Source organism: Elephas maximus, chromosome 3 (genome assembly GCF_024166365.1).
Source record: "Elephas maximus indicus isolate mEleMax1 chromosome 3, mEleMax1 primary haplotype, whole genome shotgun sequence".
Taxonomy (NCBI): Eukaryota; Metazoa; Chordata; class Mammalia; order Proboscidea; family Elephantidae; genus Elephas; species Elephas maximus.
In genome coordinates, this window is record NC_064821.1 from 194,347,331 (window position 1) to 194,360,874 (window position 13,544).

The 13,544-nt window shown below is 49.0% G+C and overlaps 2 protein-coding genes across 3 annotated transcripts; one reads left to right on the plus strand and one right to left on the minus strand.

Moving 5' to 3' along the window:
- The first annotated feature begins 259 nt into the window (after positions 1 to 259).
- On the plus strand, positions 260 to 2,797 carry NAXE (NAD(P)HX epimerase). Of its 2 annotated transcripts, XM_049880794.1 has the most exons (6): positions 261 to 500; positions 648 to 756; positions 884 to 994; positions 1,072 to 1,185; positions 1,909 to 2,056; positions 2,422 to 2,796. In XM_049880794.1, the coding sequence occupies exons 1-6, from the start codon at positions 271 to 273 to the stop codon at positions 2,622 to 2,624; spliced, it is 915 nt and encodes a 304-aa protein (XP_049736751.1). In that variant the 5' UTR covers positions 261 to 270; the 3' UTR covers positions 2,625 to 2,796. The 2 variants fall into 2 exon arrangements, with proteins under 2 accessions (XP_049736752.1, XP_049736751.1); XM_049880795.1 differs by lacking the exon at positions 1,072 to 1,185 and having other exon boundaries at positions 260 to 500; positions 2,422 to 2,797.
- A 121-nt stretch (positions 2,798 to 2,918) lies between these two features.
- On the minus strand, positions 2,919 to 11,101 carry GPATCH4 (G-patch domain containing 4). Its single transcript, XM_049880793.1, has 8 exons — positions 10,788 to 11,101; positions 7,697 to 7,828; positions 7,143 to 7,216; positions 6,958 to 7,050; positions 6,771 to 6,857; positions 4,968 to 5,059; positions 4,661 to 4,711; positions 2,919 to 4,435 (listed from the first exon to the last, which is right to left on the minus strand). The coding sequence occupies exons 2-8, from the start codon at positions 7,773 to 7,775 to the stop codon at positions 3,577 to 3,579; spliced, it is 1,335 nt and encodes a 444-aa protein (XP_049736750.1). The 5' UTR covers positions 7,776 to 7,828; positions 10,788 to 11,101; the 3' UTR covers positions 2,919 to 3,576.
- Between the last annotated feature and the right edge of the window lie 2,443 nt (positions 11,102 to 13,544).

Consider the following 13,544-nt stretch of genomic DNA (forward strand, 5'->3'; position numbering starts at 1 on the left):
ACTTAAATATGAACGATTATTATTATCTAAGAGGGATTGGGAGCAAAGCAAATTATTTCGGTACATCTGGAAATGTAGGGCAATACCGGGTGACTGCTCTGGAGGAGTGTTGGGCCCCAGGCTGTAAAGGAACGTGCACAGAAGCTGCCTGCGCTCCACAAAGGAACCGGAAGCCGCCACAGCCCCGCCCCCGAGCTGTCAGTCCCCGGCCGCTTCCGGAGACGTCGCGCGCCGGCCGGGCCTCCCCCGGGGCGGGGCGCAGCGCCGCGCATGTGCCGTGGAGGGCAGGCCGGGCTGCGGGCGCGCTCTGCGGGCTGCATGTCCGGACTGCGGGCGCTGCTGGGGCTCGGCCTGCTGGTTGCTGGCTCGCGGCTGCCGCGGGTCAGAAGCCCAGCTGGCGTCTGCCGCTCGGGACGCGTCTGGTGGGCGTCGCCGCGGCTGAGTTCGGGGGGCCACGGAGACCCAGGGGCCATGGCGAGCATAGCGGTGAAGTATCTGAGGTGGGCGAGGCTCCAGGCGGGCCCGCGAGGCGCAGACGCGCGTGGACGGCCCTCCGTCTCGGGGGCGGGGCCTGGGGCGGCGCGCAGCACCACCTGCGCGACGGAGCACCTGAGGGGCGGGGACTCAGGCCAGAGGTTTTCCCCCAGCCAGGAGGAGGCCCAGGCGGTGGATCAGGAGCTGTTTAACGAGTACAAGTTCAGCGTGGACCAACTTATGGAGCTGGCTGGGCTGAGCTGTGCCACAGCCATTGCCAAGGTCAGTGGCACAACGCTCGCCCCCTGGAGGAGCTCCTGACAGCTTGGCGGAGGAGCAAGGGAGGCGTCCCTGTCCAACCTGTGGGTTGTAACTGCCCCTGCTTCGGCTCCTCTGATTCTGCCCTCAGGCATATCCTCCCACATCCTTGTCCAGGAGCCCCCCAACGGTCCTCATCATCTGTGGCCCCGGGAATAATGGAGGAGATGGCCTGGTCTGTGCTCGACACCTCAAACTCTTTGTGAGTACGTAGGGCGGGGCTGTGGGAAAGGTCATGAGGATTCTAGGATCTGGGATTAAATTACCCCTTCCTCCTAGGGCTACCAGCCAACCATCTACTATCCCAAAAGGCCTAACAAGCCACTCTTCACCGCGCTGGTGACCCAGTGTCAGAAGATGGACATCCCTTTCCTTGGTGAAATGCCTTTAGAGGTAGGAAGCTCTAGGTCAACACCTCACCTCCCAGTAGGCATTACCCTTCCCTCACTGCCAGGCTGAGGTCATTTATCTTCATCTCTAAACTAGTAACTCTCAGAGGACAGGGATGGTGCCTGAAGGGTACAACTTGAATATAACTGGTTTAAGGGTCATCTCTTCCTATGTAAGGTGTGCTCTTTGAGACCCCAACACCTTCTCTAAAGCTTTCTCTCCCCTTCATCTCTCCTGGTCACTCCTTTCACTCTCTAGTCAATTCCTCTTTCCCTAGCATGCAGTAAACACATCCTCTGCCCCTCTCAGGAGCTGGAGTGACTGCCTTATCTTAAACCATTTCTGCACACTTGGATTTAGGGGTAGAAAACTTGAGAACTTACCTTTAAAAAAAAAAACACATTTCACGGATGGTGAGGCTGAGGTACAGAGAAAAGAAGTGGTTTACCCAAAGTCACAGAATCTGATGGCAGAGCTGACACCAGAACCCTGCCCTCCTGACTCCTAGGGTCGGGCTGTCCCACACCGCAGCCTTCCCAGTGATAGGCTGGCACTCAGAACAGATAACGTGTCTAGCTTGGCTTGATCAGTCACCAACTCACACTTACGTTAGGTCTCAGAATGCCCTCTGAACAAGAGAGAAGATTGAACTTGTGGACAGCCCTCTCCAGTTAAGGGCTCTTTGTGCAGCTGCTGGCTTTGACCTCTTTTCATGTTCCACCACAGCCTCTGATGATTGATGAGCTGTACGAGCTGGTGGTGGACGCCATCTTTGGCTTCAGCTTCAAGGGTGATGTTCGGGAGCCATTCCAGAGCATCCTGAAAGTCCTGAGTGGAATCACTGTGCCCATTGCAAGCATCGACATTCCCTCAGGTGCTGGGCCCAGGGAGGTTGGGAGGTATCAGGGCCCTGCCCTCTCTTGAGGCGGGTACCTTGGAATCTTGATTTTTGACTGAAAGCTCATACCAGGTCTAAAATAATTTAAGTCTGGATGTGCAGGACATGGCTTTATGGATCCCGTATCAGGGCTAGACAACAGAACTCAGGAGCCCCCAGTACACACCGCCTCCATGAAGAGACCAAAGCCCAGGGGTGCATGGAATTCCAAGGACAAGAGTTCCTTAGGCGGGGACCAAGGGGGCTTACCACCCCTTTTAGGACTAGGGTTAAGCAAAATGTGGCAGGGCAGTAGATATTGTGGTCTCATGTGTTCTTCCTAAATACTGTTCTCTTTTCAGGGTGGGATGTGGAGAAGGGAAACTCTGAAGGGCTCCAGCCAGACATGCTCATCTCCCTGACAGCACCCAAAAAGTCTGCAACCCAGTTTACTGGTCGCTACCACTACCTGGGGGGTCGTTTTGTACCACCTGCTCTGGAAAAGAAGTATCAGCTGAACCTGCCCTCCTACCCTGACACTGAGTGTGTCTACCGTCTGCACTGAGGGAAGGTGGGTGGGCATTCTCCCCAATAAAGACTTAGTGCCTATCTTTCCCAGAACTGTGGGGTCCTGGGAGCTCTTCTGGCAGTGGGTGGCTGGAGCCAGAGAACACTGAGGATATGGGGACATCTCTCTGAGGGAAACAGCAGGCAAGAGGTTGATATGGCATTTGGAGGCAACGAAAATTTGACTGTTAGGTGCTGAAACAGACTCCCAAGTGAGGTGTCCTGTTCCTTAGACACAAGTGATTCTTACACATTTGGGCTGCAGGTAGGGAGCTGGATGAGGCTCCCTAAGCCTTCGCCTTTCACTTAGCAGTACAGCAAAACTACAGTTAGCCAGTAGGGTTTTCTCCAGAGGCCTCCAAGGAAAATCCAGTTTGTATTGAGGACCTGCCCTGGAGACCCAGGCTGGGAATGGAGAGGCCAGAATATATATACATATGCTAGGAGCCCAAGCTGATGTTTATTCAGTTATCTGGTATAGTGTTAGAAACTGGCAGTCCATGGGGTGAATTCAGACCTGTCTGTGTATGTTTTTATTTAAAAATCAGAACATTTCAAACAAGTCTATATTTTCAGCTTCTCTTTTTTTAAAAAAAGAGGGCATCTGACAACACTGGGCCTACATGTCGGCATTCAGCTGGAACTGAGGCAGGGATGCCCTTCAAAGGGTATCTGTGTTCCTGTTTGAGGAACGCAGTCCTTGTCCCCAGCTACCTGTCTGCTGTAGACACCCAAGTTCATGATCTCTGGGTTAGAAGCTGCAAAGGAGACCCCACCTGCTCCCTCAACTCAGGCATGGCTCCCACGGTCTCTCTTCTCAGGAGATTGGTGTTCCAGAGCTCAGTTCCCTCCATGGGAGGGACTCCTCGTTAAAAGGGGTGCAGAAGACACGAATTGACCCAGGTCTCTGAAGCTCTAACTCCTGAAAAGGAATCAGTTGAGCCCCACCTTCAGTCTCTCTTCTTCTGTTTCTTCTTTTTGGTTCTCTGGCCAGTGTTGACTTCAGCTCTTTCCTCCTCTGGAAGCTGCTGCCTCTTCTTTTTATCTCTACTGCTTGGAGCAGTATCTGTTCTGTTCTCTGCTTCCCTAGTCCTCCCACCTCCTGCAGTCTCATCTTCACCCTTTAAGTCCAACACCTCCTCCTCCTCCTCTCGATGCCGCTTCCTTTTCTTCTTGCTTCTCCTGATACTTGGGTCACTGCATGCTCTGCTTGCTGCTTCCCTGGTCCTGTTGTCTGCAGAAGCTGCCTCACCTTCTTCATCCTCTGTGTTCAAGCTGTCTTCCTCCTCACACTGCCGCCTCTTCTTCTTGCTTTGTCTGCATGGGTCAGTGGATGCTGTGTTCTCCACCTCTGTCCTGACAGCCCCTGCAGCCACCTTACCTCCTTCTCCTTCATCCAGGATTCCCCCTTCCACCTGCTGCCGTCTCTTCTTCTTTTTTTTCCTGAGGGGCTGATCGGTTTGTTCTCTGCTCTGCAATTCCCCAAGCCAACTTGTTCCTGCACCCTCTTCCTCCTCATTTTCTACAGTTCCCTCTCTCTCACCTGAGACTTTTTCTTCTTGGTGTCGCCTCTTCTTCTTGCTTTTCCTCGTACTCTGGTCAGTCTGTTCTCGGGGTTCCTCTTCCCCACCCCTTTCAGTTGCTGTAGACTCTTCCTTCTCTTTCTTTTTCTCTTTTTGGGGGGGCTTGCTGTCAGACTGTGGTTGGGGAGCCCCAGGGTCCTGGCCTTTGAGATGAGCCAGGAAGGCCTGTTCCTGGGCCTCCAGCCGAGCAAGCTTGGCCTTCATTGTGATACCAAGACGGGCAGCTCTGAAACAGACAGGGCCCAGGTCAGAACAAGGATATGGGGGGAAGTGGGCTAATCCTTGGGACTGGAGGAAGGTTGAGGGGGACAGGCTTCATCTTCAGGTAAGAGACAGGTGCGTACAATGATTTCCCTGGGGCAGAAAGAAGACAGTAGTGGCAGAGGCCATCCTCAAGGGTGGGCTTGGGTGTGGAGAGGAGAAGGGATCAAAGGAGCTGACTGTTACTTACTTGTGTGCTGTTCGCCCCTCACAGGCTTGGAGCAGCATCTCATCGGTCAAACTGGGGGGAGAAATTAGGCGTTACAAACAGATCTGGAGAACAGGCTTAACCTCTCCTCCCCTCTAAAACATTCCCTCAGCATGGAGTTATTGTTTAGGACTTGGCACTTTTCTAGGTGTTGGGATATAAAGATTAGTACAAGACGGTTCTACAGCCCCCCACCCCCAGAAATCCGTATCAGCAGTAGAATTGATCCTTTCTCTTGAGGTCTGAGGACATCTCCTCCCACAAGCCCCCAGCACTAAAATCGTCTCACATCTTTGGGGACTTGGGCCCCTGGTTGTCATCGTCACTGTAATTCTCCAAGTCCTTGTCTGGTTTCTCCCCGCTTGAAGTCAGCGTGGCCGTCTAGAAGGAGGGATCATGGAGGTGGACAAGGCCCACTCAACACCACTGCCATCCCTGTTCCCTTAGGGAAGCCCCCCAAGAATTCATAGCCATAGGCACAAATCTGCCAACCCCCAACGTTGCAGAGCCACATAGAGGTGTGCCATCCTGCATGCTCCAACTTGGGCAGGACGTAGGCAGCTGCTGGGAGAGGGAGCAGCTCTGAAACGGGGTAGTGGCTGAACTCTTACCCTCAAGGGAGGGCTCTGGGTCATCAGGTCTCCCCAGTAGTATAAGTGTCCCCCTGCTGGCCGTCCCCCGGTGCCAGTAACTGACAGAGATGGCACTTTACCGCCTCCAGTAGCTATTTACATTTAACAAGTATTAGATGAAGCACCTTCATTTAACCAGTATTTATGGAGAATCTACTATGGGCAAAGGGTCTGGGGATACAGAGTAGAATAAGAATGAGGTGGGTCCAGCTCAAACAGAACCTTCATGGTGGGCGGGGGGATGGGGAGGGAGGAGAAGCATGTGGCAGGACACAGGCAGTTATGACGGAAGAGCGGCCTGTGCTGCAGGGGAGGCACCTTAACTCAGACTTCGGGACTAAGGTCAGGGGCTCTGGAGACAAGAACAAGTTCCCAGGTGAAGGAGAAGAATGTCTCAGAGGGGGATAGCATGTGGAAAAGCATGGAGGTGACAGCATGGTACCTTCAAAGAAAAGAAACACTTCATCTGGCTTAAATGTAGAGGTCCTGGAGAGAGGAGGCAAGAGAAAAGGCTGGAGAAAGCAGGGACAAGGCTTGAAGGGCCATGCAAGCCATGCTGGTAAGTCAGGGCTCATCATCCTAGGTAAAAGGAATCAGTGACTTGGTGAAATCTCTGTTTTAGAACACTCTGGCTTCTTTGTGGAGGATGGACTGATAGGGGAGGAGTGAGGCTAGAAGTGAAGAGTTTGGTTAGGTGGTTCAAAAGAAATTACGCAAAAGATGATGACGGCATGAACCGGGGTAGCAGATGGCAGCAGAGATGTAGAGAAACGGGAGAGACTTACTAAATAACAATGTTAAGCCCTTAGCATGTAAGATCACCTCAGCCCTGGGAACACAGTGGATAAGAGCACACCTGCTAGCCAAAAAGGTCAGCAGATCAAATCCACCAGCTGCTCCTTGGAAACCCTGTGGGGCAGTTCTACTCTGTCCTGTAGAGTTACTCTGAATCGGAATCGACTCGACAGCAACAGGTTTGGTTTTTTATCATACAGTGCCAGCAGGGGACAGTAGAAAGCAGGAGTCTGAAGACCTGGGCTCTAGTTCTGTCTGCCATTACTAACCAGTTATGGGCTCTTCAGCAAGTCTTTCCCCATCTGGACTTACCTGCAAAATAAGGAGGATGGACGAGATAATCTCTCTGGTTTCCTTTGGCTTCTAAATCCTTTGAAGACCCCCCCTCCACCCTGCTCTGGCAGCTCCTGTCTGGAGGGACTACACCCCACCCTCCGCTCCCTATTGCTACCCCTCAGCAAATGTGGGGGACCTGTGGAACTTGAAGATCTCAATTCTTGCTGAGGGTCTAGGCAGTCTAAGTGAGCGAAAACAAGGTGGTCACAGGATCCTACCATGTTACAGCAGTTCTGAGAACAGGTGTGGCTCACAAGGCAACTGTTCAGGCCCCAGGGGAGACCAGCTAAGGAAAAAAGGATGGGCCTCTCACCCCCAGCCTGTAATACCTTCACAAACTTCTGATACAGCAGGTTGGGCTTGGGACGATCATGTCGGGTAGTCTCCTTAGAAACATGCTTTATCTGAACTCCATCCTGTGGGAAAGTGTCAGTGAGTGGGTGACATGCCATGTCTTCCTCACCCCCACATCCCCCAGCCTACATGTTTCATGTACGTATTTATTAGAGCTCATACCTGCCCAGTTTCCACTACCAAGCTGGCTGCAGTCTTGTTGAAGAGCTCATTCCACCAGTGGTCTGTGAACTCCGTGGCAGGGTCATGTCCCACCTGCCAGGGGAAGTATGAGCTCTGAGCACCTGCCCTGCTGCCCTGCTGCCTTTTCCCATCCATACCAGCCTCCCTCTGCCACCCAGTCTTACCCCATGAGTATCCTGCTTCAGCGTCACCCTGATGGCCTGGGTGATGCCATTCTCCTTCCGGCCCAGGCCTTTGCCTACAGAGGACAGTGAGTGATTTGGCTCATCTTGCTGCCTGCCCCAAGCCCCCACAAGGCACCCCCCACACATGCCACTCCTTGCCATTCCACACATAGCACTGGGCCATACTCTATCCCTCCCAAAAGCCCTCCCAGTTCCATTCTTTCTAGCACCACTCCATGGAGTCCCCCTGCCTTTGTCCAAGCCTGAACTATCTATTCATAACTCTTTCAGGACAGAGGCCATGTCTCTTCCTCCCTCCTCCCCCAGTCCTCCCAACCTCTTCCTTCTCACTACCCACTGTCAAATTTCTTCCATTCTTCCCTTTTCCGGGAAAGTCAGGAAATGTCTTCTGCAAACTTCTCTTTAAATTAGCTTTTACTCCTCTTACTGAATGGTCTAGATGAGGGTCATCCCAGGATGCTTGAGTCTGGCCTCTCCCCTGGGCAGAGGGTAGGTAGAGTTGGGGGGATGTGGAGGGGCCCCATGAGGATCACCTTGAGTCCATCCATGCTTTAGCAGCTGCTCCTCAGCAAACTTCATCCCACGACTCTTGACCTCTGGGGTGACACTCATGGTGAGAAATCTCCGTCCTTAGGTCCTCACCGGGGAAGAAGTCACTATTACCCCTTTGGGAGGAGAGGAGAAAGTATCCAAATCATCCACCAACTCCATCCTGACTGCTTTTACAAGAATTCTTTCCTGAGCCCTGGGGAGAGACAGCGGAAGGAGGAAGCCTGGTCTTCGGGGAGTTCCCTGTCTGACCACAGTGAGGCCAACATCAACACAAGTCAAGGAGGATTAATGTTAATAAAAAAAAAAACCCTGTTGCCATTGAGCCCATTCCGACTCATAGTGACCCTGTAGGACAGAACAGAACTGCTCCATAGAGTTTCCAAAGAGCAACTGGTGGATTTGAACTGCTGGCCTTTTGGTTAGCAGCCGCTCTCTTAACGACTACACCACCAGGGCTCCAATGTTAATAACTAAATATATGGGAGCTTACCACATGCTAGACTCTGCTAAGGCTTTACATGGGTTACCTCATGTAATCTTCCCAGCCTATCAGGAAAGTATTATTATCCCTATTGTACTAAGGCCTAAAGAGCTCAGGTGATTTGCTCAAGGTAACACAGCTAATGGGTGTAGAATTCAAACACAGGCAGTCTTATCTGCAGTCTACACTCTTCACCACTACTTGGTAACATCTCCCAAAATATACTACTATGTTAAACAAAGCTATCAGGTGCCTGTTAAGTTATTCTAAGAACCCATAGTCCCTACCTATGCTCCAGCATTTACACTGTCTTTCCAGTGTGTGGGCTACATACCTATTCCCACACTGCCACTGTCTTTCAGTCTTTTTGGAGCTCCCCTTTTGAAACTGTCCAGCTTAGTTAAGGCATTTTTATTTAGCACTTAATGCGTAACAAAGGGAGTCCCCGGGTGGCACAAACAGATCAAGAGCTATGCTGCTAACTGAAAAGTTGGTGGTTTGAGTCCACCCAGAGGCACCTGAAAAGAAAGGCCTGGTAATCTATTTCCAAAAGATCAGTCATTGAAAACCCTATGGAGCACAGTTCTACTCTGATATGCATGGTGTCACCATGAGTCAGAATTCATGGCAACTGGTGATGCCTGCAGAATCACTATGAGTCGAAATCGACTTGACGGCAAGAGTTTTTTTTTTTTTTTTGTAACGCCTAACAAGTAGATTACACATGTCCTGACAGCTCTGCAAGATAGGTTGCCCTTATTTTACAAATAAGGAAAACAAGGCCTGGGTTTCCTGTCTGACGTTACACAGCTAGTAAGAGATAGAGCTAAAATATGAGCCCAGATTGCCTGACTCCAAAGTTAGTCCTCTTTCTACTGAATAACTAAGCTGCATTTCTTTACATGCAGTGTTTCTCCTTCTGGACCCACAATGGCATTATCCAACTTACATACGGAATTTCTCCAAAGTGGTTAAGATGGCACAAGACATTCAAAACTAAGACTACTAATGTTGACTTACTACAGTCAACTCGTACTAAGATCTGTAGATTGTTCACTTATTACAGGCATTGTAGACAATGTTTAAAGCTAATTAATGGGCACCACTGGAATAATTCTTAGCCTCCCAAAGTGACAACTCTAAAGGGTAATAAAACTTTCATTTGAGTTTAAAGACAGTCTCATAGTATGTTTAGAAAAATTGGTTGCATTATAGTCAACCCTCCTAAGCAAGAGCCCACTGCCGTTGAGTCAATTCTGACTTACAGTGACTCTACAGGACAGAGTAGAACTGCACCAAAGGGTTTCCAAAGAGTGGCTGGTGGATTTGAACTGCCGACCTTTTGGTTAGCCGCCAAATGCTTAACCACTGTGCCACCAGAGTTCCAGTTAGGGATAAGAATGGTGACCAATCTCTTTGGGCCAAATTCTACACACATTTCAGATAACTCAGAGCACTGTTCACATTTCTATCGTGAAGGTCAATTACTTGAAGACCTAACTGATACCTTGAGTCCCAACAGAAGTGTTGCGCGAAGAAGTGGCCTTATCTTGCTTCTTGATACTATAAGAAGTAAAATTCAAACATGGAAGCTTTTAAGGCAGTCTCAAAACTCCGCCTTCTGCCAGAAGACATCTTTGACCTCTCAAACCCTAGACTGCAATAGTGAAAACCACCTCTAAAACTTGTTGCCCATTTACTCAATGCCGGCCAGCCTGTTACTAATAGCTTTACGTGGACTATCTCATTTAACTCTCCCGACAACCCTATTAGGTGTTATTAGGTGTAATTTACATATGAGGAACCAGGCACTGAAAGGGTTAGTTACTTGCTCAAGTCAAATACAGTAAAACCTGCAAAAGCCGGAACCCATATCAGAGAAGGAAAACTCATATATTTTCCACTAAGCCGAGCAACAGAAAAGTGTTAATTAAGAGTGCACCCTGTCAAAGGCGTAAAACTTGAGAGACCTGGAAACACAAGGCAGTTTCTGTCGAGTTCCGGCTCTCACAGGTTTCACTTTAGCTAGCAAACAGTGGATACAGCACTAGTACTCAGGCATTTCAGAACTGCCGTTCTTAATTATTACAGTCTTCAGTCTCTTACAGCTCCTTGTGCTTGCTGCCATAAGGCTGCCCACACCCTACCCCTTGTCGCAGTTAATTAAAAACTACACCCCCTGGAAGTTAGAGGCTGGCTTTTGGCTTTATTCCCCAACCCCAGAGCACTTAATGAAGCGCCAGGAACCGATAATGTGTTCAGTCGTATTCGTTGAACTGAATGACACATAGGTAGGAACTGTTCTAATGGGTAACTGTGGACAGACGCGACAAGGTCCCACCCAGGCTGTGAGCCGCAGTCTTTGCAAAGGCTGCGAGCACACTTAGAGACACTCTTCTCTCCGGTCAACCTGAGTTTTCTGAAGGAAAGACCCAGCCGGCTGCCCTTTCCCTCGGCCTCCTTCCTCTTGAGGTCAAAATTCCAGCCCTCCCGCCGCAGTCGCACTTGGGTAAGACCACACTCTCCCTCTCACATTTGCTCCTGAGCCCGGGCTCCTCCTGCTAACATTCAGAGGGATGGGAGCCCCTTACCGTCATTGCGCTATCCCCTCCGTAGAAACATGTGCCAGAAATGACATGCGTGCAGCCATCTTCCCGGAAGTGCTGCCTTGGTACTTCTAGGCTGTCGAAACCATAGAGACGCCCGAGGAAACCAACGTCCGGGTCCTCCCAGGAGAAACTCTATGATGGAGGGCAGCTTACCTGTGTGCTCACCATAGGAATTGGGCCCTGGAGTGTACCCGTTTCCGGAGGTTCTGGAGGGGTTCGGCTTGCTTCCTCTCTGCAGGTTCTGAGCGGCCAAGGGACGATGGCTTTCCCAAAAAGCTGAGAACAGCTTCGGGTCCCACCTTCAGTTAGTCCTGGGCACAAGATGGAAAACAAGGGGAAGCACCGAGTTACCTGAGAGATGGCAGAGAAGGAGGTAGCATTTCTGCGGTGATTTTGCGGGGACGAATACTCAGCCTATAGGAAGTTATTTATAAAAGCCTAAAGGCTAGAGATTTTAGTAGGTTCATCAAACACTTTTTTGACTCATTACGATGTCCCAGGACCTGTGCCTTTGGTATTCGGGATACAAAGATGCCTAAGACAGGAGCCCTGATTGCGGGGAACACCATGCTAACCACGGAAGTTGGGACCTTCGGTGGAACTGGAGGAGATGGGGTTTAGGGCACGGAGAGAGAGAGATGCAGGATCCAGGAATGAATGACAGGCTGAGCAGTTTTGGACTTGCCTTGTAGGTAATGAGGACCTACTGAGCAGGGGAGGGGAAAAGATTTTACAAAGAAACCAGCAAAAGGGGTTGCACCTGCCCCCCCTCCCACAAGCTATCCTTAGGCTTCACTCAGCCACCCTTTCCGAACAGTGCCCAGGAACTAAAACCTGTTTAAAATCTTTCTTATCCTCCCGCCCCATGTCAATACTTTCCTTCACTTAGCGCCCCCTAGGAACTTCCGAAGAGAAAAATCGCCATTTCACAGTGAAGAGTTCCTATTACAACTGCTCAGTATGTCATATCCCCTTGTCTCCGTAAGATTTTTTCCATAAAATTAATTTTACTTTTAAAATATGTTACATGGGGACAATACTTTAAACAATGGATCTTGGTTACTGAAATTTTAGATGCTTGCAGAAGGGTTGTGGGATGTTTCAAGGGACTCCTAAATTCACTAGAGGAACATTCTGTGAGCTGAGTCCCTTTCCCACTCTACCACTAATTGTGTGACCTTGAACAAGTCACTTCTCGTAGCCCAAGAGCACCCCTTCCCTGATTTGTAAAATTAGGGTATTGGACTAGTTCGATAATTTTGCAAACTTAGTTTTATTTCAGTGTCTGAGGAGCCACTGAGAAAATTACATACACAGGACTTAAGTTTTCATCACCCCTCCTCCATCTCTTCTACCACTCCCATGTCTTCTACCACTTCTCTTTTATATTTTAATGTGCATGTGTATAATTTATAATATGTTTGTATGAAATGTAATGTATACAAACATTGAATACTTTGAAAACTCCTAAGTGAGGTAACCTCGAGAGCCCTTTCCAGCCCACAATTCCTGTGTGGCATACTTTGCAGGCCACTCTGAAAATTAGGTGGCTGTAAACCTTTAATTTAAGACTCCTAGTCTGGCCTAGGACCTTCAGCTCTCTGCTTTGCTGACCCATTCATTCAACAAACGTTTATTAAGGGTCTCCTATTTTTTTTTTTTTTATTGACCAGGGGGAAACCCTGGTGGCGTAGTGGTTAAGTGCTACAGCTGCTAACCAAGAGGCTGGCAGTTTGAATCCTCCAGGCGCTCCTTGGAAACTGTATGGGTCAGTTCTACTCTGTCCTACAGGGTCACTGTGAGTCGGAATCGACTCGACGGCAGTGGGTTTTTGTTTTTGTTTTATAGACCAGGGATTAAAACCAGACCAAAACCCGTTGCTGTTGAGTTGATCCCAAAGGACAAAGTAGAACTGCTCCAGAGAGTTTCCAAGGAGTGGCTGGTGGATTTGAACTGCTGACATTTTGGTTAGCAGCTGAACTCTTAACCACTTCGCCACCAGGGCTCCATAGACCAGTGATTAAAGATCTAAAAGTATTCAACCCTTGTCCTTTTGGGGCTAATAATCTTGTCCACACAAAAGCCTGCATATGAATGCTCATAGCAACATTATTCATAATAATCAGAAAGTGGAAGCCCAAATGTCCATCAACTGATGAATGGATAAACAAAATATTGTATAGATATACAATGTAATATTATTCAGCCATCAAAGGGAATGAAATACCACATTCTTCTCCAGCATACATGGATCATTCTCTAGAAAAGACTGTATCTTAGACCGCAAAGCAAGCCTCAATAAATTAAAAAATATGAAAATAAGGCAAAGCATCTTCTCAGATCAAAACGCTGTAAAATTAGAAATCAATAACAGGAAAAAATCAAATACTTGGAAACTGAACAATGCCACTCTTAAAAACCACTGGATAATAGAAGTTAAAAATGAAATCTAAAAATTCCTAGAATCAAATGAAAATACAACATATCTAAACTTTTGGGAAAGAGCAAAAGCTGCTCAGAGGCCAATTTATAGCAATAAATGCACACATCAAAAAAGAAGGGCCAAAATCAATACCTTAGCTATACAACTTGAACAAATAGGAAAAGAGCGGCAAAAAAAGCCCACAGCCAGCCGAAGAAAGGAAATAATAAAGACTAGAGCAGAAATAAGTGAAACAACAATTGAAACAATCAACAAAACTACAAGATGGTTCTTTGAAAGGATCAATAAAATTGACA

Excerpts from the sequence above, each read along its gene's own strand:
- NAXE (XM_049880794.1), top strand. The coding sequence starts at position 271 with ATGTGCCGTGGAGGGCAGGCCGGGCTGCGGGCGCGCTCTGCGGGCTGC. Across the intron at positions 757-883 it reads GTGCCACAGCCATTGCCAAG|GCATATCCTCCCACATCCTT; the intron begins GTCAGTGGCACA and ends TTCTGCCCTCAG. Across the intron at positions 995-1,071 it reads CTCGACACCTCAAACTCTTT|GGCTACCAGCCAACCATCTA; the intron begins GTGAGTACGTAG and ends CCTTCCTCCTAG.
- GPATCH4 (XM_049880793.1), bottom strand. The coding sequence starts at position 7,775 with ATGAGTGTCACCCCAGAGGTCAAGAGTCGTGGGATGAAGTTTGCTGAG. Across the intron at positions 6,858-6,957 it reads TGGTAGTGGAAACTGGGCAG|GATGGAGTTCAGATAAAGCA; the intron begins GTATGAGCTCTA and ends ACTTTCCCACAG. Across the intron at positions 4,436-4,660 it reads GAGGGGCGAACAGCACACAA|AGCTGCCCGTCTTGGTATCA; the intron begins GTAAGTAACAGT and ends TGTCTGTTTCAG.